This window comes from Scyliorhinus canicula, chromosome 9 (assembly GCF_902713615.1).
Source record: "Scyliorhinus canicula chromosome 9, sScyCan1.1, whole genome shotgun sequence".
Lineage (NCBI taxonomy): Eukaryota > Metazoa > Chordata > Chondrichthyes > Carcharhiniformes > Scyliorhinidae > Scyliorhinus > Scyliorhinus canicula.
This window is the reverse complement of record NC_052154.1, coordinates 126,460,720-126,487,410: the sequence shown is the minus strand read 5'-3', so window position 1 is coordinate 126,487,410 and position 26,691 is coordinate 126,460,720. Positions and strand designations below refer to the sequence as shown.

Here is a 26,691-nt window from a genome sequence, read left to right as displayed (position 1 = left end):
TGGGTTTGTATGGGTAGGTGAGGAAGGAAAGTGCTGTTGGAGTGGAGCCGAAGGGGGGAGGGTTGGCCTTACTGAACTTTAGGTACTGGGCGGCGAATATAGCCATGATCAGGAAGTGGGAAGTGGGGGAGGGGTCAGTGTGGGAGCGGTTGGAAGCAGCGTCTTGTAGCGGCACAAGCTTAGGGGCTCTGGTAACGGCACCTCTGCCGTTCCCGCCGGCTCGGTACTCCATAAGCCCGGTGGTGATGGCGGCTCAGGGTATGGGGGCAGTGGCGGAAGCATATGGGAGTGGAGGGAGCGTCGGTGTGGGCTCCAATTTGTGGCAATCACCGGTTTGTCCTGGGGAGGTTGGATCGGAAATTTATAAAGAGCTCATGGAGTGGGAGGGAACCCAGATAGGGGAGGTAAAGCGCAAGTGGGAAGATGAGTTGGGTAAGGAGCTCGAGGCAGGTTTGTGGCAGGGTGCTCTGAGTAAAGTCAACACATCCTCATCATGTGCGAGGCTCAGCCAAATACAATTCAAGGTGGTTCACCGGACACACATGACGGTGGCCCGGATGAGCCGGTTTTGTGGGGCGGAGGACAGGTGTATGGGGTGTGTGGGAGGGCCCGCAAATCATGTACACATGGTTTGAGCATGTCTGAAGCTTAGGGGATTCTGGCAGGGTTTTTGCCGATGTCCACGGTGCTAAAAACGAGGGTGGCGCCGAGGTGGCGATCTTTGGAGTGTCGGAAGACCCGGGAGTCCAGGGGGCGAGAGAGGCTGATGTTTTGGCCTTTGCCTCCTTGGCAGCCCGAGACGGATCTTATTATTGTGGAAGGACTCGGGGGTATGGGTTAGCGACATGGCCGGGTTTCTCAGGCCTGAGAAAATTAAGTTTGTCCTCAGAGGATCAATGTTAGGGTTCCTCCGGCAATGGCAGCTGTTTATCAACTTCTTTGGGGAAAACTAAACTGTTAGCATATACAATAAAGGGGGGAGGGGGGTTAGGGAATGAGGAGGGTAGGGGGTGTTAGTTTAGTTTAGTTTAGTTGAGGCGGGATCAGAGAGAGGAGATGAAGGGACTTGGGAATTGTGTGTATAAGCCATGTTGGCTGAGTATGGTTGGTGGTTGGGGGAGGGTGTTATGTGCTGAATTATGTTTACATTTATATTGTATATTTTGTTGTTATAAAATCATAATTGCCCTAATAAAATATTTTAAAAAGAAAGAAATTGAGTGAGTTGACATGGAAGGTGCAAGGACAAATGGTGGGGGGGGGGGGGGGGGGGGGGGGGGGGTTGGGACAAGTTGCCACTAAATTGGCATAGCGGCATTAAGAGGTCCTAGGGATGAGTGCAGGGTATGGGTTGGCATGGAAGATATGAGAGGCCATTAGAAATGAGTGGGGTAGCATGGGTTGGCAAGGAGTGTTGAAGGACCATTGGAAGTAGATGGATGTGGGGGTGTGAAAGATGAGGGCCAGAGGGCTTAATATTTAACAAAGCAACTGGAACCAAGTCCCAAGGAACCAAAGCTGGTGTTTTAACCAGCCCACACTGAATAGAAATCATGCCAGGTGGGATACATTTTCCTGAATGGGTACGCTGAGCTGGGAATTTCCCGACTCAAGTTACCTGCCTCAATTATGTAAGTCTGGTCCAAAGGTCTGCAACGACAGGTTAAATGCATGGCCAGAAGGCAGCGGATGTAAGTTTATTGACTTTGCTGGAAGAATCAAAATACAGAATGTTTTTACATGGTGACAGTAAAAGTTATTTAAAGCACAAAATTAGGACATTCAGCCCATCAAGTCCATGCTCGTTCTGCTCGATCCTTGGAACTCTGCGGGTAGTGCCAATTCAATTTTGTTTTGAAATCATTGGCTGTTCTATCAATCACCACCCTCATGGGCAGAGGGTTCAAAATCATTATCACTCCCTGCATAAAAACGTACCCCCTCACATTCTACAGCACCTTTTGCCAAAGCCTTAAATATGTGCCTCCTGGTAGAAGCTCTTAAATGTTAGTGTACAAAGGAATTTGGGTGTGCTTGGTTCCAAAACATAGAAAGTTAACATGCAGGTGTAGCAAGTAATTAGGAAGGCAAATGGTATGTTGGCTTTTATTACATGAGGGTTGAAGTACAAACGTAGGAAGGACAGGGCTTTGGTGAGACCACACTTGGAGCATTGAACATAATTTTGGTTTCCTTAACTAAAAAATGATGCTCTTGCCTTGCGGTAGAGCAACAAGGTTCACTAGGTTTATTCCTGCAATAAGAAGCTTCTTTCACAAGGAGAGATTGAATGGAATGCCTGCGTCTTAACTTGAAGAAAAACTAGTTACCCTGCCACCCTGTGCTTGCTGACCTATATTCACTCCTGGTCAGGCAACATCTTGATTTCAAAATACTCATCCCTGTTTTCGAATTCTTCCTTGCCACTCATAGTCATCGTTTCCAACTCCACAACATTCTCAAGATACCTGTGCTCTGCTAATTCTGGATTTTTGTGCATTCCCAATTTTAACTGATCCACTATTGGTGGACATCTTCAGTTGTCTAGGCCCGAAGCTCTGGAATTCATTTCCTTTCCTCCACCTCTCCGCCTTTCATCTTGATTTCTCCTTTAAAACACTTCTTAAAGTGTGCCTCTTTGACCAAGCATCCAGTTATCTGACCTAATATCTCCTTACATGACTCGGTTCAATACTTCATTAAATAATAATTCTGCGATGTCCCATATATATATATCTATATATATAGATATAATATATACATATATATATATACACATCTATATTTATTGTAGTCTTTGAATTTAAAACAATGGAAGGTAATTTCACAGAAACATAAAAAATTCTGGGTGAGATCTACTGGCCGTGTTATGCCCGAAAGGTAGCAAGGCGCAGTCGGTAGGTCCCTCTTCCGGGATCTACCTGGCTTGCCACGCCACACGAGATCTAACACGACCTTGCAAGACTTGCCGAAGTGAATCCTGGTCATTGTGAGCCGGATCATTTTTTAGAAAATCTGTATATTAGAGTAAGACAGCTAGTCTCACTCCAATATGCATTCCCATCATATACCCAAGGCATGGAATCTAACTCACTCACCTTGGAGATCTCAGCAAGTGCTGTTCAGGGAAGAAAGTCACTCGTCGGGGTTTCCCAGTGCTTGCCCTCTGGGCAGGGTGCCATCTGGGTGCCAGCCTGGCACTGCCAATGTGCCCAGGCTGGCCATGCAATGTTGGCATTTCTCCTGTGGATTGGACCCGGGCGGGGTATTGCTGAAAGGCCTGAGGACCCCGTTATTGGTCAGTTGAGGCTTGGAGGGTTCGGGGGTCGCGTCTGGTGGTCACGACTTAGGGATGGCATTTTAAAATGGCGACCCGATCTCATCCTGCACTGAGGAATACCGGCTAGTGGAGTTCCTCACAGCAGAAAAGGGACTAAATGTGGCCTTGGCTGCGTATTCCCCGCTGAGGCCCCCAATTTATCCGAATGTCCGTTCGATAATGTGGTATTTCTTGCGCTCCAAGCGGCGGAATCAAAACACTTGGCTAATCGCAGGCATTACGGGTCTCTCCATGGGTGTTTGAGAGAGGAGATGCTGAGCGGTAGCTTTCTCTAGATGGGAGTGAAGTCTCAGAATAAAGTGTTGGTTATTTAGGACTGGTATCGGGAAATCTTCATTCAGAGGAATGAGAAACTTTGGAATTTTCTATCCAGGGAACTGTGGATGCTCAGTCATTGAGGTACATTCAAGGTTGAGATTGCTAGATTTGTGGGCTATAATGAAATCAAGGGATATGGGCAAGAAAAAGACTTGTGGGTCTGTAAGGCCAAATTCTGCTCCTATTTATTTTGTTCCATTATCTTTCATTCTATCACATTTTGTCTGCCAGTCTTCGGTTTGCATGTTTTTTTTCTTTCCATAGGTCTCTCGCCTCAAGATTCCTGCTGGTAAAGGTGATAATGTTGCTGAAATTTTTCTTTGCAGGCACCAGAGAATTGAGAGCTCCTCAGCTCACTGACTTTCTGACTACTCAACATTACGATTGAATACCATTATAGTTTACTAGTCACAAGAAATCTTGTAATATATTGTCTGTGATGGTTTTGAGGTGTGTATTGGATACGAAAAGTGAGTAAGGAAGAGGAAAAATATAAAAAGAGCAGGTTAATCATAGCCCTGAACTTAGATTCATCCATACCAACCTCCCTCAATGCCATCACAACGAATCTTAAAATAATTACCTCTTGAAAGGAATTAATTGACATACAAGTTTAAAGAAATGATACAGTGAAATACAAGGGCTTCTCCTGAGTAGATGAACTGACCATTCATCGTGCAGGAAAATTGTGATGGAGGATTTGTTGTATGAAGTTCCTTTAAGGTTTCATGTGATGGCATCATTTGTGAGTAGTTCACCATCATCATCCACCTGCTGCCAGTCTTTCTGTGAAGAGTACAGACCTTTCCTTCACTTTGCCATTCGAGCTCAGTCATTCTGAGAGTGTGTGACCCGGACGCCATGACCCTTTATGTTGCAAGTGAGAATGCAGTCATTTAAATTGCTATTGGAGCCTTTTAATTTGACATTAACTGTGAGTCCTTGTCTGAATACTTCTTCAATCTGCAATATGTGCAGAATAAATAATATATGTAAATCTCAAATTTCATGAATAAATGACCATGCAAGTGCATCAGTTAAAATACTCATCACCCAGTTAATTCTAAATTTTCAGTTAGTAATGTCCAAGCTTATGATTATATTTCCATCTCTGGGTCTTAATTTCTCTGGTTCTCTCTCTCTCTTCCTTTTTCTCTTCCCCATTCCTCTAGTTATGTTTCTCATTTTCATGATTTGTACAGTATTTGTACAGTTCTTTCTTTTCCTGAGTCAATTTAACATCTGTTTCTGTTTTGCTACCTCTCCTGATCTGTTTCTCTCTCTCATCTCTTTCTCTGCAATCGCCGTCAATTCTGCCTGTCATTGGCTGCCTGCCTTTACCTTTGTGTAAAATTTTCCATTACTCCTCAACTGCGTAGTGATTTGTCCTCCCACTCATGTGTGGGTTAGTTTTTTTTCTCCAAAAGAAGCAGCAGCAACACGTAATGAATAAACCATGACAGTTGAATGCGGCCCTGCTTTTGCCACTTGGGATTGAGGCATCATGAACAGCTATAAAGAATTAACCATAACATAGAGTGTGAAGAGCAGCTGCTCACACTAAATGTATCCTGATTAACTCGTCTTCATCTGCTCTTGTTTATATTTGCAGGTAATTCTGAGGCACTCGTAGGAGAGTGGAATAATGGGGGCACTGACTCAATGCAGTGCCCAGGGAGAAGAAGAGGCCAATCCAGAAAAATCCCAGAATCCTTTGCAGCTTAGCCAGGGGAGTCGATGGGGCTGGATGAAGAGAGTCTGTCTGAGAGCAAGCTACAATGTTCTCTTCTGTGTCCTTTCCCAGATCCTGGTAAGTCTTTGGGCAGGAATGTAATTCAACAAATATTCTGTCATGACAGAATATCATGACATGATTGTAGTTCTGCTGTTTTTTTGTTTGGCCTAAATTATAGTTTCAATAACATACTCATTATATGGTCCACTGTGCAAAGGGGAGGATTTAAATATAGTTCTGAGTTGATACTCGTCACATTCCCGTACCAGCCTCCCTGGACAGGCGCCGGAATGTGGCGACTAGGGGTTTTTCACAGTAACTTCATTGAAGCCTACTCGTGACAATAAGCGATTTTCATTTCATTTCATTCAAGTATATATTTCACTTTCATATGGAGTACAGCCTGTATGGCACTGTCCACAATATACTCTTGTTGCCTGGCGACCTATATAAAGGTTATGCATGCTATTGGATACAAGCAACTTTCAGGCAAAATATTGCTCTTTTTGTAAGACAGGAATAACTGTAAACAAAGGGAAATAGTGCTATTATCACAGGAATAGTGCAATAGTCATGGAAAATGATATATATGTTCTATGACTATGTTCATTGGGAATATATATGAAAACTTCAGTAAATATTGGAATTGTTGGCAGAAGTAGCAGTGGGATTACTGCAATCACTGGTAGCAAGGCAGGAATAGCTCTGACATCATAAGTAAGATAGAAAAAGCTGCATAGTTACAGGCAATAAAGCAGAAATAATGGCGTAATAACCAATAAGGAAGGAAAAGTCGAGAATAAGGGAGATCCAGCTCTGTAACTATGTGGGGTAAGTCAGTAATCAGTAACTGCGACCATGATATTGTACATGATCTGGGGATTTCAGAGAAAGGGGATGAATACAAAGTGCTGCAAAAGCAGAGAAAGTTGACAGATGCAGCATGGATCTGCACTCCTTTGTTACTAGATGATTATGGATTGGCAGCTTCTACTTTCGGTTCACTCTGGAGCGCGCTTCTCGATCATGACCTTGTCCAGAGGTTTGAGGCCAATTGAATGTTATTGCTTTCAAGACTGCTATAATACAATTAAATCGGTTTGGTAATAAATATTGATTTACCTCTCTCACACTCGCGTCAATCTTTTTTCGTCAATCTTGTTTCCTTTTTTAAAATAAATTTAGAGTACCCAATTCATTTTTCCAAATTAAGGGGCAATTTGGCGTGTTCAATCCACCTACCTTACACATCTTTGGGTTGTGGGGGCGAAACCCACAAAAACACGGGGAGAATGTGCAGACTCCACACGGACAGTGACCCAGAGCCGGGATTGAACCTGGGACCTCGGTGCCGTGAGACTGCAGTGCTGCCACTGCACCACCGTGCTGCCCTTTGTTTCCCTTTTTGACTTTCACCTTTTCAACTCTATCATTTTTGACCTTCTCTCCTGTTTAGCTTTGGATATGAACACGAACGGCACCTGGATCTAAGGTGGTGAATGAGTTAGTAGCACATGCTGGGTTGGAATGCTGGAGTCACTGCCACCACCAGCACATGGTGGGCGAGCAGGGCAAAGAGAAGAAAGAGAAGAAATTCTCTTGAATGGTGGTGTGCCGTGTAGGGTTCAAAGCTGTGAACATGATGAGGTTAACCAACTCTGCGTGGACTTTTTTAAAACGGCTGTTTCACCCAAATTTCAGTTGTTCCAGAATGGGCTGGTTCAATCCACCTCCTCTCAGCACATGGCCATACAGTAGTGAGGTGAGTGCTTGAGATGAAGAGAGCCCACCTCTGATAAGACTACCAACATAAGCTGCTGGGAAATGGGGAAAATCAGACAGATAATGCCGGCAATAAAAATAGAAAATGCTGGAAATATTCAGCAGGTCAGGCAGATTCTGTGGAGAAAAAGAGAGTTAATGTTTCAGGTCGATGGTCACCCTTCAACAGAACTGTATGTTTATTTCAGATTTCCAACATGTGTAGGGCAGAAACTTCCTCTCTGAAGTCTATAAGTCTATATTCGGTGGCCTGCATGGAAGTTGGAGTGAGTCCCGCTGAACAGTGGGATGGCTGAACGTGTACAATCTTGTGCTCTTCACCTTGTTACTTATGCATCTGCAAGAAGCATAGTGAACCTCGTGGTGGGGGAGGCAGGAAATGGTCTGTTTCCGCCTGATGAACCATCAATCGAACGCGAGACGAGTTGCTGTACAAAAGTTAGGCTTTAATAAGCTAGAAGTTAGCCCTGCGGTCGACTACAGTAAATGGACGACTGCTGGGCATTCTGGGTATTTATACCTCGCTCTGGAGGCGGGGTTAACTCAGCCTCTCGACCAATCGGGGAGCCGTCACATGACTGGTCTCAACCAATCGGTCGAGAGGCACATGACCGACCAGGGCCAATGGTAAGCCAGTGTTCTGGGCCAATGGTAAGCCAGTGTTCTGCACCAATGGCAGACAGCTATGCAAATCATACCACCACACCGCCATTATCTCATGTGGTCGAAAGTTTGTGCTGTATCTTTAAAGATCATCCATATGACCATTCACTCACTACTGCCCAGGAGCTCCGGATAACTCATCCGGACGAGCTCTCAAATGTAAACAACCTGTGGACCCACTGTTTAGTGATTCTTCTCCAGGCAGGTCAGGAAAGACAGGAGATTCTTTTTCCCCTTGACGGATACAGGAGACCCTCCCATTTGACACCGGAATCCTGGGAGGAGTTCGCCAGGATGGTGAGTCCTTGCGGGAAACACAGAGCGCGATTGTGCCTAAATGGAAGGGAAGATCAGGCTCCCCCAGGAAGCCAGTGAGGATGCATTGCATCAGCAGTTCGAATATGTGCTCCTTGACTGTAAGTGATCTTCCATTTATGAGCCTGCTCAGTCAATCACAAAATCTCTCTTTCTTCGATTCCAGGTGCTGGCAGAAAATGGGGGAGGACAGCAACCAGAACACTCTGCAGCCCCAGCCAACCTCTGAGGAGAAAGCCTCAGACTCCTCCCAGGAAACACCATCACAGTGTTCACACATACCCTTCACAAGCACAAATACACTCACCATGGTGAGTTCTAGTTCTAGACTAGGCTCGGGGACACAACCTGGTGAGCACATTACAGACACTAGCCCATGGTTAGTGAAGGCTGTGACAGCTGAGGACTCTGACATAAGGGCTTCTGGAGATGAGGCCTCTGCTGGGCCCAGAGCGAATACAAGCCTCTGGACTTGATCCTAAGACACTTGTTGGAGTTGCAGAGACAGGTAGGGGAACGTCAGGCAGAGTTGCCAGAGGCTGTCCGCAGACTGGATCAAAGGCTGAAGGAGTCCATTCGCTTGCATGGCTCACGCATGCGAATGCTTGGCTGCCTCCATGGAGAGGATGGTGCCTGCCTTGGTGACTCACGTCCAGCAGAACACGTAGATTCTGCTGGAGTGTTCTCAGACCTACACTCCATCGCTCTAGTAATGTGTGCAGTGCAGCAGGGTCTATGAGAGAGCGGGTCGGGGCACCTCAAGGAGGTCAGAGAGGTTCACGCGACCACCTACAGGGTGGAAGAGCACCATCCAGGCACCTTGGAGACATCGTCCGAGGACACTCCAAGGGTGCCCTGCCACTGCTCCACCTTCCCTTGGCCAATCCATCATCTCCAGCAGATTAGGCTGAAGAGGGTGCACATGTGCCTGAGAAGGATGTCTTTAGCAGGCTCTGGCAAGGTCTGAGGCCACTAGAGGACCTCCGGAACGTCATCACAGTCAACCAAGCGCAGCGGTCAGCAGGCTGCCTCCACCTTAGCTGTGGATGTTTGGGCTGCACCAAGACATAGCAATAGATTGAGAAACATTAAGAAGTATTAAAGGCACACTTCTGGTGGTGGCCATGGAGTGAATGTTCGCACATTTGGTGGCTCCTGATTAAGACAGAATTTTTTGGTCTTTTTCCCGCCCGAAGGGCGAAGTATTTGAGAGCAAGTGGTGCAGGAGTGCCTGGAGAAGGTTTTGCTCCTCTGGTGTGTCTGGTGGATGGATCCACAGACTAGGAGTGGTGCAAGAAGGAAAGAGCTGCTGGAGCAGGAGTGTCTTTGTGGTTCACCACAGGATAAGATGGAGGATGGCAAGGGTTCTGTTCTGCCTGCCCAATGGTTGACGGAGCAGTTAAGAGTTCCTCAATGAAACATTCCAGCAGCAGAGGTAAGAGGCCTTGGAAGGCCTAGCCAAGTTGGTGGAACCAATTTAGCAAGTGAGCAGAGGCTGGAGTCCCAGGGCTGGGTGATTCAGAAAGTGGAGGAGGTGGTGGGGGAGCATGAGAAGCAGTTGGCCTCGTTGGTGGCTGAGAAGGTAGTGATGTGGGAGACCCAGAATTTGGGAGGAGGTGGAAGATCTGGAGAATCGCTCCAGAAGGCAAAACCTCAGGATTGTTGGGATGCCTGAAGACATTGAAGGTGCGGATGGAGGCTTTGACCAGATCCTGGAGGTCGACCACTGCACAGGGCGCTGATTAGGAGGCCGCAGGCAGGCGAGTCGCCAAAGGCGATGGTGGTGCAGTTGCACCAATTTCTGGTCAAGGAGAAAATTCTTCGATGGTCGAGGCAGACCAGGAAATGTACCTGGGAAGAGAACGAGCTGCGGGTGTACCAGGACCTGGGAGCAGAACTGGTGAAGAGGAGGGCAGGGTTTAACCGGGTTACGGCTGCCCTCATTTAAAAAGGGGTGAAGTTTGGAGTAGTGTCCCCAGCCCGCCAGTGGGTGATTTTCCAGAAGTGAGAGTATTATTTCGGCACGCCAGTGGAAGCAATGGCATTAAGAGGGACAATGGACTGGGAGGAGTGTGAGGACATTGAACTTTGGACGAGTTTGTGTGTTCTTTAAAGTTTTGATAGCGGGCTCTTTGGAGGGCAGGTTTTTTCATGGGGGAACAACGATGGTGAGAGCATCTTTTGTTATTCTTCAGCGATGTATGGTTGGGGGGAAGGGGAACTGGCGGAGGTAGGGAGGTTGGAGGCGTTGGGCGGGAGCCACCATTCTAGCTGGGTGGGCTAGCTAACAGGAGTGAAGTGGGGGTTGCCAGAAGGCAGGAGCAGGGAGGTGTTGGGGATGGGGCTGGTTCTTTGTTGGATGGTGGGGAGGGGGGTGGGGGGTGTTGCTGACAAGGGTGTGGTTGGTGTGGTGTAATTGGTGGACATCCCGGGGTGGGCTGGCTCAAAAAGGGATATAGCTGATTGGCAAGGGAAGGAGGCCCCCTGATCAGGCTGGTCACGTGGAACAAGAGGGTGTTGAAGAGCCCGTCAAATGGTCACATGTATTTGTGCATCTGAGGAGTCTGAAGGAGGACGTGGCCTTTTTGCAGGAGATGCACTTAAAGATAGGGGACCAGACAAGGTTGAGGAAAAGATGGGTGGGGTAGGTGTTTCTTTCGGGGCTGGATATGAAGTCAAGGGGGTGGCAGTGTTGGTTAATAAGTGGGTAGCGTTTGAGGTAGGAAGCATTGTGGCCGATCCGGGTGGAGAGCTATGTGATGGTTACTGTAAAGTTGGAGGGGATACCGGTGGTCCTGGTAAACGTCTATGCCCCCAAATTGTGATGATGTTGGAGAAGATTCCTGACTTGTCTTCGCACCGGTTGATTATGGGGCAGGATTTTAATATGTTTATAGAACCGAGCTTGGACCAGTCGAGTCGCATGTCATCGAGGGTGTCGGCAGTGGCGAAAGAGCTCAGGGGGTTTATGGAGCACATGAGGGAAGGAGTGAACCCCGAGATGTTTGGGAAGCCGAGGGAGTTTTCATACTTCTCTCATGTTCACCGGGTGTACTCCTGGATTGATTTTTTTTGTGTTAGATAAGACGTTGCTGGCGGGGAAGTGGTCGACTCGGAGTATTCGGCGATTATGGTCTCTGACCTTGCACTGTATGTGGTAGTCACCACTGATGTATATATTGTACATAGGATGTTGATATAGGTGCTTTATGGTAATGCCCCTGTACTACAGGTACGGGGGTAGATACCTGCCTGTTGGCTCCGCCCAGTAGGTGGAGTATAAATATGTGTGCTCCCCGTACAGCAGCCATTTTGTCAGCTGCTGTAGGAGGCCACACATCTCCGTGTAATAAAGCCTCAATTACATCCTACTCTCACCTTTGCGTAATTGATAGTGCATCAATTTATTACACTGAGTTTTTCAGAGATGGACCTCTGCATCAAGCCGGATCGCCTGCAGCTGCATCCTCAAACAGACAACGCCAAAAAGGACTTTGAACATTGGCTAGCCTGTTTTGAAGCGTATATCAGGTCTACGCCAGACACAATTCCAGAAGCACAGAAGCTCCAGATGCTTTACACGCGGCTGAGATCCAACGTCTTTCCACTCGTCCAAGACGCGCCGACCTACGCAGAGGCCATGGTGCTACTGAAGGAAAACTAGGCTCAGCGGAATAACAAAATCTACGCCAGGCATCTCCTCTACACGCGGCGCCAACTTCCCGGTGAGTCGGTGGAAGATTTTGAGCCACGGAACACTCGAATTTGCTAATGAGAGACGCATTTGTTACGGGCATATGGTCTGACTACATCCGCCAGAGCCTCTTAGAGGGGGCCATGCTCAACCACGCGGCGGTCAAAAAACTAGAGCTCTCACATACGGTCGCATCACGCAACTTTCAGGCCTATGCCCCTGACCGCGCGACCCCCCCCACCCCCCCTGTGCATCGTGGACTCCACAGATGGCCCCCCCCCCCCCCCCCCCCCCCCCCGTGGACCCCATCAGCGACCGCCTTCAGCCAATCCCACGCCTGTGCCGCGCGGCAGCCAACCAATCCCGGGTGGCCCAAATGCTACTTCTCTGGGCAGTCAAAACACCCCCGACAGCGCTGCCTGGCGCGGAGCTCCCTCTGAAAGGCCTGTGGCAAGAAGGGACATTTTGCTGCAGTGTGCAGGCCCGCTCAATCGCCGTTATTGTCCCGGCACCCCCCATGTGCAGCCAGTGGGCGCCGCCATCTACCCCTCCTTGGACCACGTGCGGCCAGTGCACGCCGCCATCTTGCTCGACTCGCAACACGTGCGGCTGGTGGGCACCACCATCTTGTTCCTCCCAGGACCAACAGGCGCCACCATCTTGCCTTCCTCACGACACGTGCAGCTCCAGGGCGCCGCCACCTTGCCTCCCCGACACGTGCAGCTCGTGGGTGCCGCCATCTTACCCGACTCAGGACACCTGCCTGTCGGGCACTTCACCCGGCCGCTCATCGCCTGCAACCGCTGACGACCAGCCGTGTCTCGCCTCGGTCACGATTGACCAGTCTCGACCACACAACCTTGCGACTGCTTCAACTAAAGTGAAGGTCAATGGACACGAGTTCTCCTGCCTGCTGGACTCGGGAGCACTGAGAGCTTCATTCACCCCGATATAGTAAGGCGCTGCTCCCTCGCGGTACACCCCGCTGACCATAGATTCTCCCTGGCCTCCGGATCCCACTCCGTGGCGATCCGGTGGTACTGCATCGCCACTCTCTCTGTCCAGGGCATGGAGTTCAGCGGCTTCCGCCTCTACGTCCTCCCCAACCTCTGCACTGCCTTGCTACTTGGCCTGGACTTCCAGTGCAACCTCCAGAGCCTAACCCTGAAATTCGGCGGGCCCCTACCACCCCTTACTATGTCCAGCCTCGCAACCCTTAAGGTCGACCCACCTTCCCTTTTCGCAAACCTAACCCCAGATTGCAAACCCGTCGCCACCAGAAGCTGACGGTACAGTGCCCAGGACAGGACCTTCATCAGGTCTGAAGTCCAGCGGCTGCTTCGGGAAGGCATCATCGAAGCCAGCAACAGCCCCTGGAGAGCCCAAGTGGTAGTGGTGAAAACTGGGGAGAAAAACAGGATGGTCGTTGACTAGTCAGACCATCAATCGATACACGCAGCTCGACGCGTACCCGTTCCCGCCTATCTGATATGGTCAATCAGATTGCACAGTATCGGGTCTTCTCGACAGTGGACCTGACATCTGCCTACCACCAGCTCCCCATCCACAAGGTGGACCGCCCATACACTGCGCTCGAAGCAGACGGCTGTCTTCACCACTTTCTTAGGGTTCCCTTCGCCGTCACCAACGGGGTCTCAGTCTTCCAAAGTAAGATGGACCGAATGGTTGACCGGTACGGACTGCGGGCCACTTTCCCGTACCTGGACAATGTCACCATCTGCGGCCACGATCAGCAGGACCATGACGTCAACCGTGCCAAATTTCTCCACACCGCCACTCTCCTCAACCTCACGTATAACAAGGAGAAGTGCATGTTCAGCACGAATCGCTTAGCCATCCTCGGCTATGTGGTCCAGAACGGAGTTCTGGGGCCCGACCCCGATCGCATGCGCCCCCTCATGGAAATCCTCCTCCCCCACTGCCCCAAGGCCCTCAAACGATGCCTGGGGTTCTTTTCGTATTACGTCCAGTGGGTCCCAATCTATGCGGACAAGGCCCGCCCACTAATTCAATCCATTATTTTTCCCCTGACGGCTGAGGCTCACCAGGCCTTCAACCGTATCAAGGCCGACATCGCCAAGGCCGCGATGCACGCGGTGGACGAGATGTTACCATTCCAAGTGGAGTGATGCATCAGACGTCGCTCTGGCTGCCACCCTCAACCAGGCAGTCAGGCCCGTGGCATTCTTTTCCCGCACTCTCCATGCCTCTGAAATTCGGCACTCCGCCATCGAAAAAGGCGCCTAAGCCATCGTTGAAGCTGTGTGGCATTGGAGGCATTACCAGGCCGGCAGGAGATTCACTCTCCTCACTGACCAACGGTCGGTTGCCTTCATGTTTAATAACACACAGCGGGGCAAGATCAAAAACGATAAATTCTTGAGGTGGAGGATCGAGCTCTCCACCTACAACTACGAGATTTTGTATCGCCCTGGTAAGCTCAACAAGCCCCCCGATGCCCTATCCCAAGGTACAGGTGCCAGTGCACAAGTGGACCGACTCTGGACCCTGCACGTCAACCTCTGTCACCCAGGGGTCACACGTTTTTACCATTTCATCAAGGCCCGCAACCTGCCCTACTCCATCGAGGAAGTCAGGGCGATCACCAGAGACTGCCAGGTCTGCGTGGAGTGTAAACCGCACTTCTACCGGCCAGACCGTGCGTACCTGGTGAAGGCCACCCGCCCCTTTGAAAGTCTCAGCGTGGACTTCAAAGGGCCCCTCCCCACCACCGACTACAACATGTACTTTTTCAGTGTGGTCGATGAATATTCCGGATTCCCCTTTGCCGTCCCATGCCCCAACATGACGTCTGCCACCATCATCAAAACCCTCAACACCATCTTCGCTCTGGTCGGTTTCCCCACCTACGTCCACAGCGACCGGGGATCCTCATTCATGAGTAATGAGCTGCGCAAGTACCTGTTCAACAGGGGCATTGCCTCAAGCAGGACGACCAGCTACAATCCCAGGGGAAACGGGCAGGTGGAGAGGGAGAATGGGATGGTCTGGAGGGCCGTCCAGCTGGCCCTACGGTCCAGACATCTCCCGGCCTCCCACTGGCAGGAGGTCCTCCCCAACACACTTCACTCCATTCGGTCGCTCCTGTGAACTGCGACTAATGAAACCCCCCATGAACGTCTCTTTGCCTTCCCTAGGAAGTCCACCTCCGGGGTTTCACTCCCGACATGGCTGGTAGCTCCAGGACCCGTTCTCCTCCGTTGACACGTTCGACTCCACAAGGCGGACCTGTTGGTTGAGAGGATACAGCCACTTCACGCCAGCCCGCAGTACGCTTACGTAGCGTACCCCAACGGCCGCCAAGACACAGTCTCCCACAGCGACGTGGCACCAGCTGGTTCCCCACACACCTCCCCTCCCCCCCCCCCCGCAACCCGGCACCCCCCTCCCTTCCCCTGGCACACCCCACCCCGCTCCGGGACAATCCGTCCTCCCCTTGCCCACACCCGGGGCTGAAGAGGATTTCAACACCCTCCCAGAGTCACCGAAGACCAAGTCACCACCGGAGCCGCCACCAGCACTACGGCGCTCTCGGCGACAGATCAAGCCACCGGACAGCCTGAATTAGTAATATTATCTGTATTCTTAAAACATAACTTTCTGTATATAGTTCTCCACCACCCCCGCCGGACTCATTTTTTAACAGGGGGTGAATGTGGTAGTCACCACTGATGTATACATTGTATATATAGGATGTTGATATAGGTGCTTTACGGTAAGGCCCCTGTACTACAGGTACTGGGGTAGATCCCGGCCTTCTGGCTCCGCCAAGTAGCCGGAGTATAAATATGTGTGCTCCCCGTACAGCAGCCGTTTCGTCAGCTGCTGTAGGAGGCCGCACATCTTAGTGTAATAAAGCCTTGATTACATCGTACTCTCGCCTTTGCGTAATTGATAGTGCATCACTACACTAGGTGGATCTGCGCGTGGCTCGGAGGGAGGGGGGAGCCCAAGCCCAGAGCCCATGTTGGAAACTGGATGTGGGGTTGTTGGTGGATGAGGATGTGTGTGAGCAGGTGAGGGCTGCCATTTGGGACTATGTGGAGCTAAATGATACGGGGGTGGTAATAGCTGCCATGCTGGTGTTTCCCACAGCAGAGGAGGAGCTGGTTCAGGGATTAATGGCCAAATTAGTTTTGGGACAGAATGGGGGCGATCGAGGCAGTGAAGTTCCCTGGTGCAGATGGGTTCCCAGTGGAGTTTTGGGACATTTGGGGCGGACGTGGGGTGGCCACTGATGGTGAGGGGGTATAATGAACCAAGGAAGAGGGAGGAACTCCCCCCTACGTTGTCGCAGGCTTTCATCTCCCTGATATTAAAGAAGGATAAGGATAAGGATCCGGAACAATGTGTGTTGTACCGCTTGATATCATTGATGAATGCTGGCGGAGGCATTGGCCTCGGAAATTAAGGACTACGTCCCTGGGATGAAAGGCGAGTTTTGTGAAGGGGAGGTAGTTGAATGTGAGGAGGCTGCTTAATGAAATTATGATGCCTTCCAAGGTGCAGGAAGTTGAGATGTGGTGGAGATGGACACGGAGAAGGCATTTGATTGTGTGCGTGGGAGTACCTGCAGGAGGTGTGGGGGTATTTCGGATTTGGGCGGGGGTTTGCAGATTAGGACTGGTTGCTGTGTAAGGTGCCAGTCGCATGTCTCTGGACGAACCAACTTTTGTGCTGCATCGGGGACGAGGCAGGGGTGCCCACTTTCGCCGTTGCTCTTCGTCTTGGCAATAGAGCCGCTGGCAATGGCTCTTAGGGCGTCGAGGGACTGGAGAGGGATTGAGCACAGGGTCTCATTTTATGCGGACGACCTGTTGCTGTATATTTCAGACCAGTTGGCAGTATCGGAGGCAACCATGTTGAATATGGGAAAAAGCAAGATGTTCCCAATTGAGAAACCAGGGTCGGAGAGGAGGTTCGGGGAATTGCCGTTTCGGGTGGTGGGGGCGAGCTTTAGATAGCTGGGTGTCCAGATGACCCAGGGCTGGGCGCAGCTGCACAAGTTGGACCTGGCTCAGCTGGTGGAGCAGATGAAAGTGGATTTCATGAGGTGGGATGTGCTGCCGTTGTCGCTGGCGGGGCGCGTGCAGACAGTAAAAATGACAGTGCTACGATGGTTTCTGTTTGTCTTTCAGAACCTCCCAATCTTCGTCCCCAAATCATTTTTTAATGAAATGAAAATCGCTTATTGTCCTGAGTCGGCATCAATTAAGTTACTGTGAAAAGCCCCTAGTCACCACATTCTGCCGCCTGTTCGGGGAGGCTGGTATGGGAATTGAACCGTGCTGCTGACCTGCCTTCATCTGCTTTAAAAGCCAGCAATTTAGCCCAGTGTGCTAATGCATTGAACTCTAGGTTTGTGTGGGCAGGGAAGACACTGCGGGTTGTGAGAGCTTTTCTGGAGCGAGGGCAAGGGGGGGTGGTGGGGCTAATGCTGCCGAACACGATGAATTACTACTGGGCGATGAATGGTTGGGAAATGGGTGTGGGGAGGGGCCGGCGTGGGGTCGGATGGAGGCAGCATCATTTAGGGGAACATTTTGAGGGGTTGTTGGCAGTGCCTCTGCAGTTCACGCTAGCCAGGTACTCTGTGAAACCAGTGGTGGTGTCATCCCTAAAGGTGTGGAGGCAACGCTTGAGGCTGGAGGGTGCCTCGGTGTGGGCACCGATCTGCGACAACCATAGGTTTGCGCCAGCAGGGTTGGATCCGGGATGCAGGCCAAGTAAAGGTCCATTGACCTCGGGTGGGAATTTCCGGAAGCCAGCTGGCGTGGTCGGAGAATCCCCACACTAACATTCAAATTGATCTGGAACTCATTGAATAATAGGATTTGTCATGATTTAGGGAAAGGGAGTGTAGAACCCTCTGGAGTGCCTGAGGATTTTCAATTTGATGCATAGCCAGCTTTATAGGGCCTCTTCAGGGTCCAGGCAGGAAAGATTTCTACCTTGGCTGATGTGTGCACAATGGCGGGGTACATGGTCTCGCACTAATGATAAGGCCATCTAGGAAGAAGTTGTTCTTTTAGGAAAAGTAGTAAATGGTCCCCGGCGAGTCGGCAGGCTCTCCGTTGTTCTTCTCACAGCTGTGGTTGCACCTCAGCAATCCATAGTCCAGGTGCGTCACTCTCAGTGATTAAACAACAAAGAACATCAAAACTTCTCACCATGCGAAAGATGTCGAAGGTAATGGGTTTATGATGTGTGAATGGCGAGCAGGGAGCAGGAACACGACTGCCCCATGTCATTATGCAGCGAGGTGCAATCTCGAGGGGACAGATGGTACTCCCCCCGACTCCCTCTTTAGCAGCAGGTCCAGGGTGACAGGAATGCATGCCCGGTGAACTGTGACATCCAACTGCTGACAAGCTGCCATACACACTGGCTTGGATTGGACAAAAGAGCTGAACTCAAGAGGTGAGGCGAGAGTGGCTGCCCTTGACACCAAGGCAGCATTTGACCATATGTGGCATATAAAAACCCGGGCAAAACCGGAGTTAATGGGAATCAGGACGAAAACTCTCTGCTGGTTGGAGTCACACCTAGCACAAAAGAAGATGGTTGTAGTTTTTGGAGGTTAGTCATGTCAGATCAAGGACAACCAGTATATTGTGGTTGACAGGGCCCATATGACGGTGGCAAAGATGAGTAGGTTTTTTGAGGGAGTGGAGGATAGGTGTGGGCGGTGTGTGCAGGAGGGCCCGCGAATCACTTCCACATGTCCTGGCCATGTCTAAGACTGAGGGGGTTCTGGCAGGGGTTTTCGGACGTGATGTCAGAGGTTCTGGGGTGAGGGTGGCCCCGAGTCCAGACGTGGCGATATTTGAGGTGTCGGAAGAGCTGGGAGTACAGGTGGTGGGGAGAGAAGCCGATGTATTGATCGTTGCCTCCCTAATAGCCCGGAGACAAATTTTGTTACGTTGGGGGGACTTGAAACTGCTGAAGACAGGGCTGTGGGTGAGAACCTGGCAGAATTCATGCGGTTCGAGAATATCAAGTTCCCTCTACGGTGGCCGGTAGAAGGGTTCACTCAGAGGCGGAAACCATTCATTGATTTCTTCAAGGAGGATTGAGAGGTCAGTGAAGGGGTGTGGAGATTTTCGGGGGGCGGGGGGGAGTAAGGGGGGTTAAAAAAGGGGAAGGCTGGATGTAGTGGGAGGGGGGCAGTGTTAAGGGAGTTTTTGGGTGGGTTATTGTGATGGTCTTTAGTTACTCTTTGGTTGTCCTTTTGATATTTTGTGTATTTATATTTTGGTGACAAGCCTTGAAGAAAAATATTTTTTTAAAAAACATTCAATAGCATTACCATCGCTGAATCCCCCACTATCAACATCTTTGGGGTTACCATTGGCCAGTAACTGAACTAGCAGAGAAATATAAATAGTTTCTGGAAGAACAGATCAGATGCAAGGAATCCTGGGACAAGTAACTCACCTCCTGATTCCCCAAAGCCTGTCCACAATCTACAAGGCACAAGTCAGGAATATGATGGAATACTCCGTTTGCCTGGATGAGTGAAGCTCCAACACCACACAAGAAGCTCAACACCATCCAGGACAAAACCGTCCATTTGATTGGCACCTTACCCACAAATCTTCACTCCCTCCACCATTGACAAACAATCAAAGCAATGTGTATCATCATTTTTTTTAGTTGATGTAACCAGAAAGTATTGCCCATCCCTAACTGCCCTCCATTTCAGAGGGCATTTGAGAGTCTACCACTTTGCTGTGGATCTGGAATCACGTGTTTGCCAGACTAGGTAAGGATGGCAGATTTCCTTCCCTGAAAGACATTAGTGAATCAGATGGTTTTTTACGATAATCAACAATGGTTTAATGGTCATCATTTGACTTTTAATTCCAGATTTTTATTGAACTCAAATTTCACCATCTGCTGTGGTGGAATTTGAACTCAGGTCCCTCATTGATCTACAAGATGCATTACAGGAACTCAGTAAGTCTCCTCAGACATCACATTCCAAATTCATGACTGCTACCTTCTAGAATGCCAAAGGCTGCAGATACATGGGAATATCACCACCTGGAAGTTCACCTCCAATACAGAAATCATCCTAACATGGAAGTATATATTGCCATTTTTTAACTGTCGCTGGTTCAAACTCCTGGAACTCCCTAACAGCACTGTGGGTGTATCTACATCACAGAATGCAGCAGTTCAAGAAGGCAGCTCACCGCCATTAGCAATTAGGGATGGACAATAAATGCTGGCCTAGCTAGCGACACCCACACCCCATGGTTGAATACAAAAAAAAACACTGTTCTAGTTAAAGCTGCCTACGGTCATGGAGAAGGGAGTGCTGTTCAGGTTCTGCAGTGGCCATTTATCACCTGGGCTCTTCATTGTTTTGAGCATGCAAATGATCAAACCAACATCAGGGCAGATGGTGAAAATGAAATGAAAATCGTTTATTGTCACAAGTAGGCTTCAAATGTGTAGTGTAGTGTGTAGTGCTATTTAATTAAACGCTCTGAAAATACGGAACTCTGAAGAGAAATAATGTCTCTGAGCAAAGAGGTGCTGGGTCCTGCCAACAAGAAAAGGCAATAAAACCAAAAGGTTCAAAAATATGTTGGCAGCTTTCTCTTCCTGGCATCTGACATTGTTAGAAGACAATAATGATCTGGGACTTTCTCTGTGGTGAGTATTGGAGAGTCCCGCTAGAGTAGTTCAAATATAAGAACCTCATATTCAGAACTATTGTCTGCTGTTTATCATGGGCCAGGTGGAGGCATGTGCAGTATTATACATCTCATCAGTAGCACTCTGTGGATGCCGAACTGGTGGCATCGGCCATGTCTTCTGGGATATCCCTTGTCCCCAAAGAGTCAGCCCTGTAACCACTAATTTATTTCAAAAATCTGTGGCACCTGCGAGTGGTTCAAAATATAAGAGATGGGAGAGCTCTTCAGGGACCGAGCACAAACATGCAAGATTTGCTTCTGTAATCACAAATTTGCTGGACATTTAAGGAGTGAAATACTTTTCATTTGATGAATCTCGCAGGTTGCTGCCAGAGAGACCATAACAGCTCTCAAAGCCACATATGTACATTCAATTGCACGCTACACAAGCAGGAAACTCAATATCGCTGCAAATCCCACCGCTCTGGTAGTCCTGCTTTTGACATCCATGCAATATTGAACATACTAGTACATGACCATGACCAGGGCATTTGTGACTCCCCTTGCATTTATGTGTCGCCGATTGGAGAATGTCGCACGGTTCTGTAGGTGAAAAAAGTTTAACATGGTAGTAATCTTCAATGCTGCCAGTATGGCATGCCCTGTAAGTCCTTGCAGCTGCAGCTCATCCTAGAAAAGCTGGCAAATGTGAGCAACCACATCCCTGGACAAACAAAGGCGCCTATGGCATTGCCTGTTACTCATTTTCATATGTGAACAGCACCTGTGTTCGGGCAAATTGTCCTTCAGGAGCATCTTGAAATTCTTGGGGCTCCACTGTCACTGCTCAAGTGGCTACTCCTGGTTTCATGCAAATCTGCAACAAGTTCTTCTCCTCCAGCATTGTCTGCAGCCTCGATGCCTCTTTGGAACAAATCGATTTGATACATGTTTCACTCCATCTGCAAGCCAGCAGGCCAAAGCAAAGTTTTAGAATTACAGTCCCAAGAAAATCTTTTGAAATTTTTAAAACTGTGAAAACAATTCTGGATTCAAGTCTCCAAATTTGTTACGACCAGATGAGAAGGGGTGAACTGGCTCCCCTGTATTTAACCTCATAAGGTGGTCACAACAAAGTTTTTAAAGTTTCTTTTTTATCAGGATATGCCTTTTTCAAATCAGAATGTATTTAACTATTTAAGCTGTGAGCAATAAGAAGCCAATCAAATCAGATATTCTTGAATGAATTAAAGAGCAAATGTATTAACCACTAAATCGGAGAAAAATAAAAATGGCAACACTCATAAATGAGAAATAACGGGAGTTAGACTCCAATAAAAAAAGTTAAAAGAATGCACAATTATGTGTCCTTTGGTTGTCCTTGAAGCATAGATTTTCAGCATTATGGCCAATTTAGCAGATTTTGTGGATGCAGTCAGATGTAGAAGATGTCACAATTATTATGTGACCTTAGTTCACTGGTAGGCTTCTGGTAGAGTTGGCAACATGCTTCTTCCAAAAACGTGAGAGGGAGAAAGCAAGAGGTCCTCAGCGTGTTTCCTCTGCTGATTTCCTCCTTTCTGGACAATGCCTGTGACACTTGCAGCTCTCTTGGCAGCCTCATCTTGAAATTCTTCACCCATTGTGTACTTCCAAGAGGTGTTGGGTGGGTCTGTTTCAGTACCCGATGCAGTCTCTTCTTAGTTACACGTTTCAAGGGTTTCTGGATTACAGGAAATTTCTCTCTCTTCACTCTTCCTTTAGCGTAATTTTGTGGGTTTCTCATTATCGCCTTAGAAAGTAGCCTTGCATATTAAGCAGTTTGCTCTATCTCAGTCAAATTGCAAAATTTCGAGTAAGTTGAATAATCATATTTTCAAACATAATGGGATATAGCTTCATAACAACACACATCTAGATGCGTATTTATGCCTTCTCCATACTGCTTCTAACTGGTGCTTTACTATCCTAGAAATGCTTAGTGGGGAAGTGTAGAAGGGGCCTAAGTCTGGATCTAATTCATGCTGTTCTTTCCCTGGAGTGCTAGATGAGACACTATGAAGCTCTCTCACACTACCTGAACAATATGCCCTACTGAGCCTGTGTCACATTTTTCCATTTTTCACATCAGGCATATTTAGGTTAATCCCAATTTGATACCAATCAGCGTGTGTTCATAAGAGAATTAAAAAATGATAGATTATTTGTGACTGCACAAACTCATCAAGTTTAAAGCACCTTGGAATATTTCATTATGTTAAAAGTGTTATATAAATAAGTTGTTGCTGACTTTAATTTCCCTTTTTGGTTTCTGTTGTCATTACCCTGCCTGTTTAATGATTTGTACACACTTTGGTTCTGTGTAATACATGGCCATCAATCCCCTAAATAGACAGCCTGTGATTGTTTTTTTGATTGTACTATAGGTCCTCTGGGTTGGATATCTATGCCAGGGTTACGGAGTGGTTGCTGCTGGACAGAAAGTTCTTAGCCTGTTACAATACATACTGATGCCTACAATTGCTTTCCCAGTCATTTCAATAAATACAGAGGTAAGAGAAATGCCATCATCTGGCAAGCAGAATCTTTGATGTTGATAAAAACCGTGAATGTAAAATCTATCTGAATAACATTATGTTATGATTTGAGCCTGTCTTATGTATTACACCCACTGCACAAAGTACATTGGACACAAAGCACAGCCTTCTATCTGTACTTGATGTGTAGGGCCATCAATACTTTCTGGATATTGTAATAGTTTGTTTCTATACATATAACATTTTGAACCTTTAGAAAAATGAGAAGTAAATTAATTGAAACATACATTTCTTACAGGGCCTTACAGGGTAGTTCAGAGAGGCTGTTTCCCTCCCTGGAGAGTCTAAAACTAGTGGTCAAAGTCTCAGGATGAGTGGCAGCCATTTAGCACTGAAATGAGAAATTTCTTCACTCAGAGGTTTGTGAGTCTTTGGAATTGAGGGCTTTGGTTGTTCAGTAATTGAGTTTATTCAAGACTAAATTGGATTGGTTTTTAGAAATTAGGGCAGTCATGGGATATGGAAATAGGACAGGAACGTAGAGCTGATCTGAGAATTTAATCATGATCTCATTGCATGGTAGAGCTGATTTGAGGGGTCATATGATCTAACCTTGTACCTATTTCTTAAATTCATTAAATCAGTTGATTTGCAGGGTACTGGCTTCATTTATTATAGTGAAAACTGCTCCCTTATCTATCAGCACATTTTTAGACTCATAACATTATGAATTAAAGTCAGTGTGCAAAGGGAAGCTAAGGACACAGTTATAGCTAGCTATACTATATCATCAATTCACCAAGGGTGGGATCATAAGAAATAGACCATTCGGCCCCTCGAGCCTGTTCATGGCTAATCTGACTTTGGCTGTAGCTCCACTTTCCTGTCTGTCCCCCATAACCCTCGACTCCCATGTAGATCAAAAACTGTCTATATCACCCTGGAATACATTCAGTTACCCAGTCTCCACTTCTCTCTGTGGAAGACAATTCCAAAGTCTAATAACTATCTGAGAGAAAAAAAAATCCTCATCATATTCTGTTTTAATGGGAGACCCCTTGTTTTCAAACTGTGCCCCTTCAAACTCTTCCACAAGGAGAAACATCTTTTCAGTATCTATTCCTTGAAGTCCCACAGAAAATTACAGGTTGAGCATCCCTTATTTCAAATTCAAAAAGTTCTGAAATCCGCACTTATTTTGCACGCCAATGTGGTAGCACGAGTGGAAAATTCCACAAGGCTCTGGGAAGGTTCCTGGGAAATGCGCAGATCCCAACACGCCACAGATGCGTAGGGTTACAAGCCATAGGTGGGGCTGTTTTGGCGCCAAAACATCAGTTTTTTTTTTCAACAGTCATCATAGCCAGACGTTAGTGTATTACGTACTGTGATTATCGTGTATTTAATTTTACAGCTATTCGAAAATTTGAAATATTCCTGAATCTGAGACACTTTCCGCCCCAAGCATTTTGAATAAGGGATGCTCAACCTCTTCTGAACTCCAATGAGTAACCTGCTCAACATTTCCTCAGAAGGCAACCTCTGCATCCCTGGAATCAGCTGAGTGAATGTTCTCTCTGCACATCAGAGGTGGAGGAAGCCTGATGCTTTCTGCACCCTCTGGCCTTTGATACCTTTGGCGGATGTCCTCTGTTTTAATTCAGGGCATCTGCGGGGAGTGACCCACTGAGGCCACACATAGCCCGGTTCCTGCATTGGTCATTTCCTGCAATGGTCGTTTCTGGTGAGTAAGCTCCTCAGTGCAGGAAGAAAAGGCGTCCTGATCTCTCCACCCCCATCTCTTCCCCCACCCCCCACCAGGTGACCCCCAAACCCCCCTCCAAAGCCCCAACTCACCAATAAGGGGGTTCTTATGCCCCACCACATCCCACCTCATGTGCAGGGAACCCGGGCCCAATCCCCAGTGCAGGAAAAATGCCAGCCCTGTCACCTTGGCACTTCCAGCTGATATTACCCTTTCTAGTGTCAAATGGCACATTGGCACTGCCAGGCTGGCACCCAAATGTCGCTGCCAGGGTGCCAGTATCAAGGTGCCCAAGTGGTAGCAGCAGTCCCAGTTGCCACCCTGCCCAGACGGCAAGCACCTGGTGGCCTCTGATCCCCGGGAGACCCCCACAAGTGCCATTCCGTCTGGTCCCCATTTGTGGGGACGTGCACTGAATGGCGCCCGCCTGAGGTCTTTGCGAAGGGGTTGGATCCCATGGCCTTGGTAGATCAGGCGAGCTGCATTTTGTGGTGAGACTAGCTGTCTCACTGTAATATGCAGATTTGCCAGATAGTGTACCCACTCACAATGGGCGGGATTCGGATCACGACATCTCGCAAAATCGTGTCAGATCTCGTGATGCGTGGCGAGCCATGTAGATCCCAGAAGAGGGATCTCCCGGCATCTACTGGCCACGTCGCCTTTCAGGCGCACTGCGGCTGGTATATCACGCCCCAAACGAAAGATACAATATTTTTTGAATGGTTGGAGACAGGAAATGTTTGAATTTGAGGAATCTGGCTCCTTCGATAATTGGCTGATTGAACAATCATCATGGCTTCAATTGGGATGATATTATAAATAAAACAATTAATCATAATTTATAACTTAGGCATGTTTCACAATCACAAAGTTAACATTTAGGTCCAACAAGCAATTAGGAAATTGTATGTTAGCTTATGTTAAAAGGGATGGTGTATAAAGAAAATAACTCTTATGACAATTATGCAGGACATTAGTAAGGCCACACCTGGAGTACTGTGTGCAGTTTTGGCATTCTTACCTAAGGAAGAACATACTTGTCAAAGAGGGAATGCAACAAAAATTCACTCGACTGACTCTTGAGATGAGGGGACTGCCGTACGAGGTGAGATTGAGTAGACTCGGCCTATATTCCCTTGAGTTTAGAAAAAAAGAGGCGACCTAATGTAAAATTCTTCAGGGGCTTGACAGGGTAGAATTTAAGAAACTGCTTCTTGGGGACTTCCGGTAGCGACATGTAGGTGGGGAGTCATTGGGTGACTCCTCCTAGAGCTTTTGATTTTGGCCCTTTGCCCCCAGTTTTTGGGGAGAATTTGGTATGATTATTTGTGGGAAAGTCTAAGGCAACAAAAGGGTCTTGAAAATCCAGAAAAAGAATCAGGTGAAAAAGGAGGGAAGCGAAAGTCTGCCAGCAGGTTTGGTGGGGAGTTCAGCGGGAGGAAAGATGGCGAGTGAAGGCTTGTTGAGTGGGTAAACTGGCCGTTAGGTAAGGCAGCACGGTGGCACAGTGGTTAGCATTTCTGCCTCATGGCGCCGAAGTCCCAGGTTCGGTCCCAGCTCTGGGTCACTGTCCGTGTGGATCATAAGATCATAAGACATAGGAGCAGAATTAGGCCACTCGGCCCATCGAGTCTGCTCCGCCATTCAATCATGGCTGATATTTTCTCATCCTCATTCTCCTGCCTCGTCCCCATCAGCCCTGATTCCCTTATTAATCAAGAACCTATCTATCTCTGTCTTAAAGACACTCGGTGATTTGGCCTCGACAACCTTCTGCGGCAAAGAGTTCAACAGATTTCCACCCTCTGGCCGAAGAAATTCCTCCACATCTCTGTTTAAAGGATCGTCC

At 48.2% G+C, this 26,691-nt stretch overlaps 1 protein-coding gene across 2 annotated transcripts in view; it reads left to right on the top strand.

Moving 5' to 3' along the window:
- ptpn5 (protein tyrosine phosphatase non-receptor type 5) overlaps positions 1–26,691 on the top strand; it is a 271,921-nt gene that overhangs the window by 157,091 nt on the left and 88,139 nt on the right. For both annotated transcript variants that reach the window (XM_038807521.1, XM_038807520.1), the window contains exons 2-3: positions 5,271–5,468; positions 22,964–23,089. In XM_038807521.1, the coding sequence (XP_038663449.1) occupies positions 5,304–5,468; positions 22,964–23,089 (291 nt within the window). In that variant the 5' untranslated portion in view covers positions 5,271–5,303. The remainder of the gene's footprint in view (positions 1–5,270; positions 5,469–22,963; positions 23,090–26,691) is intronic.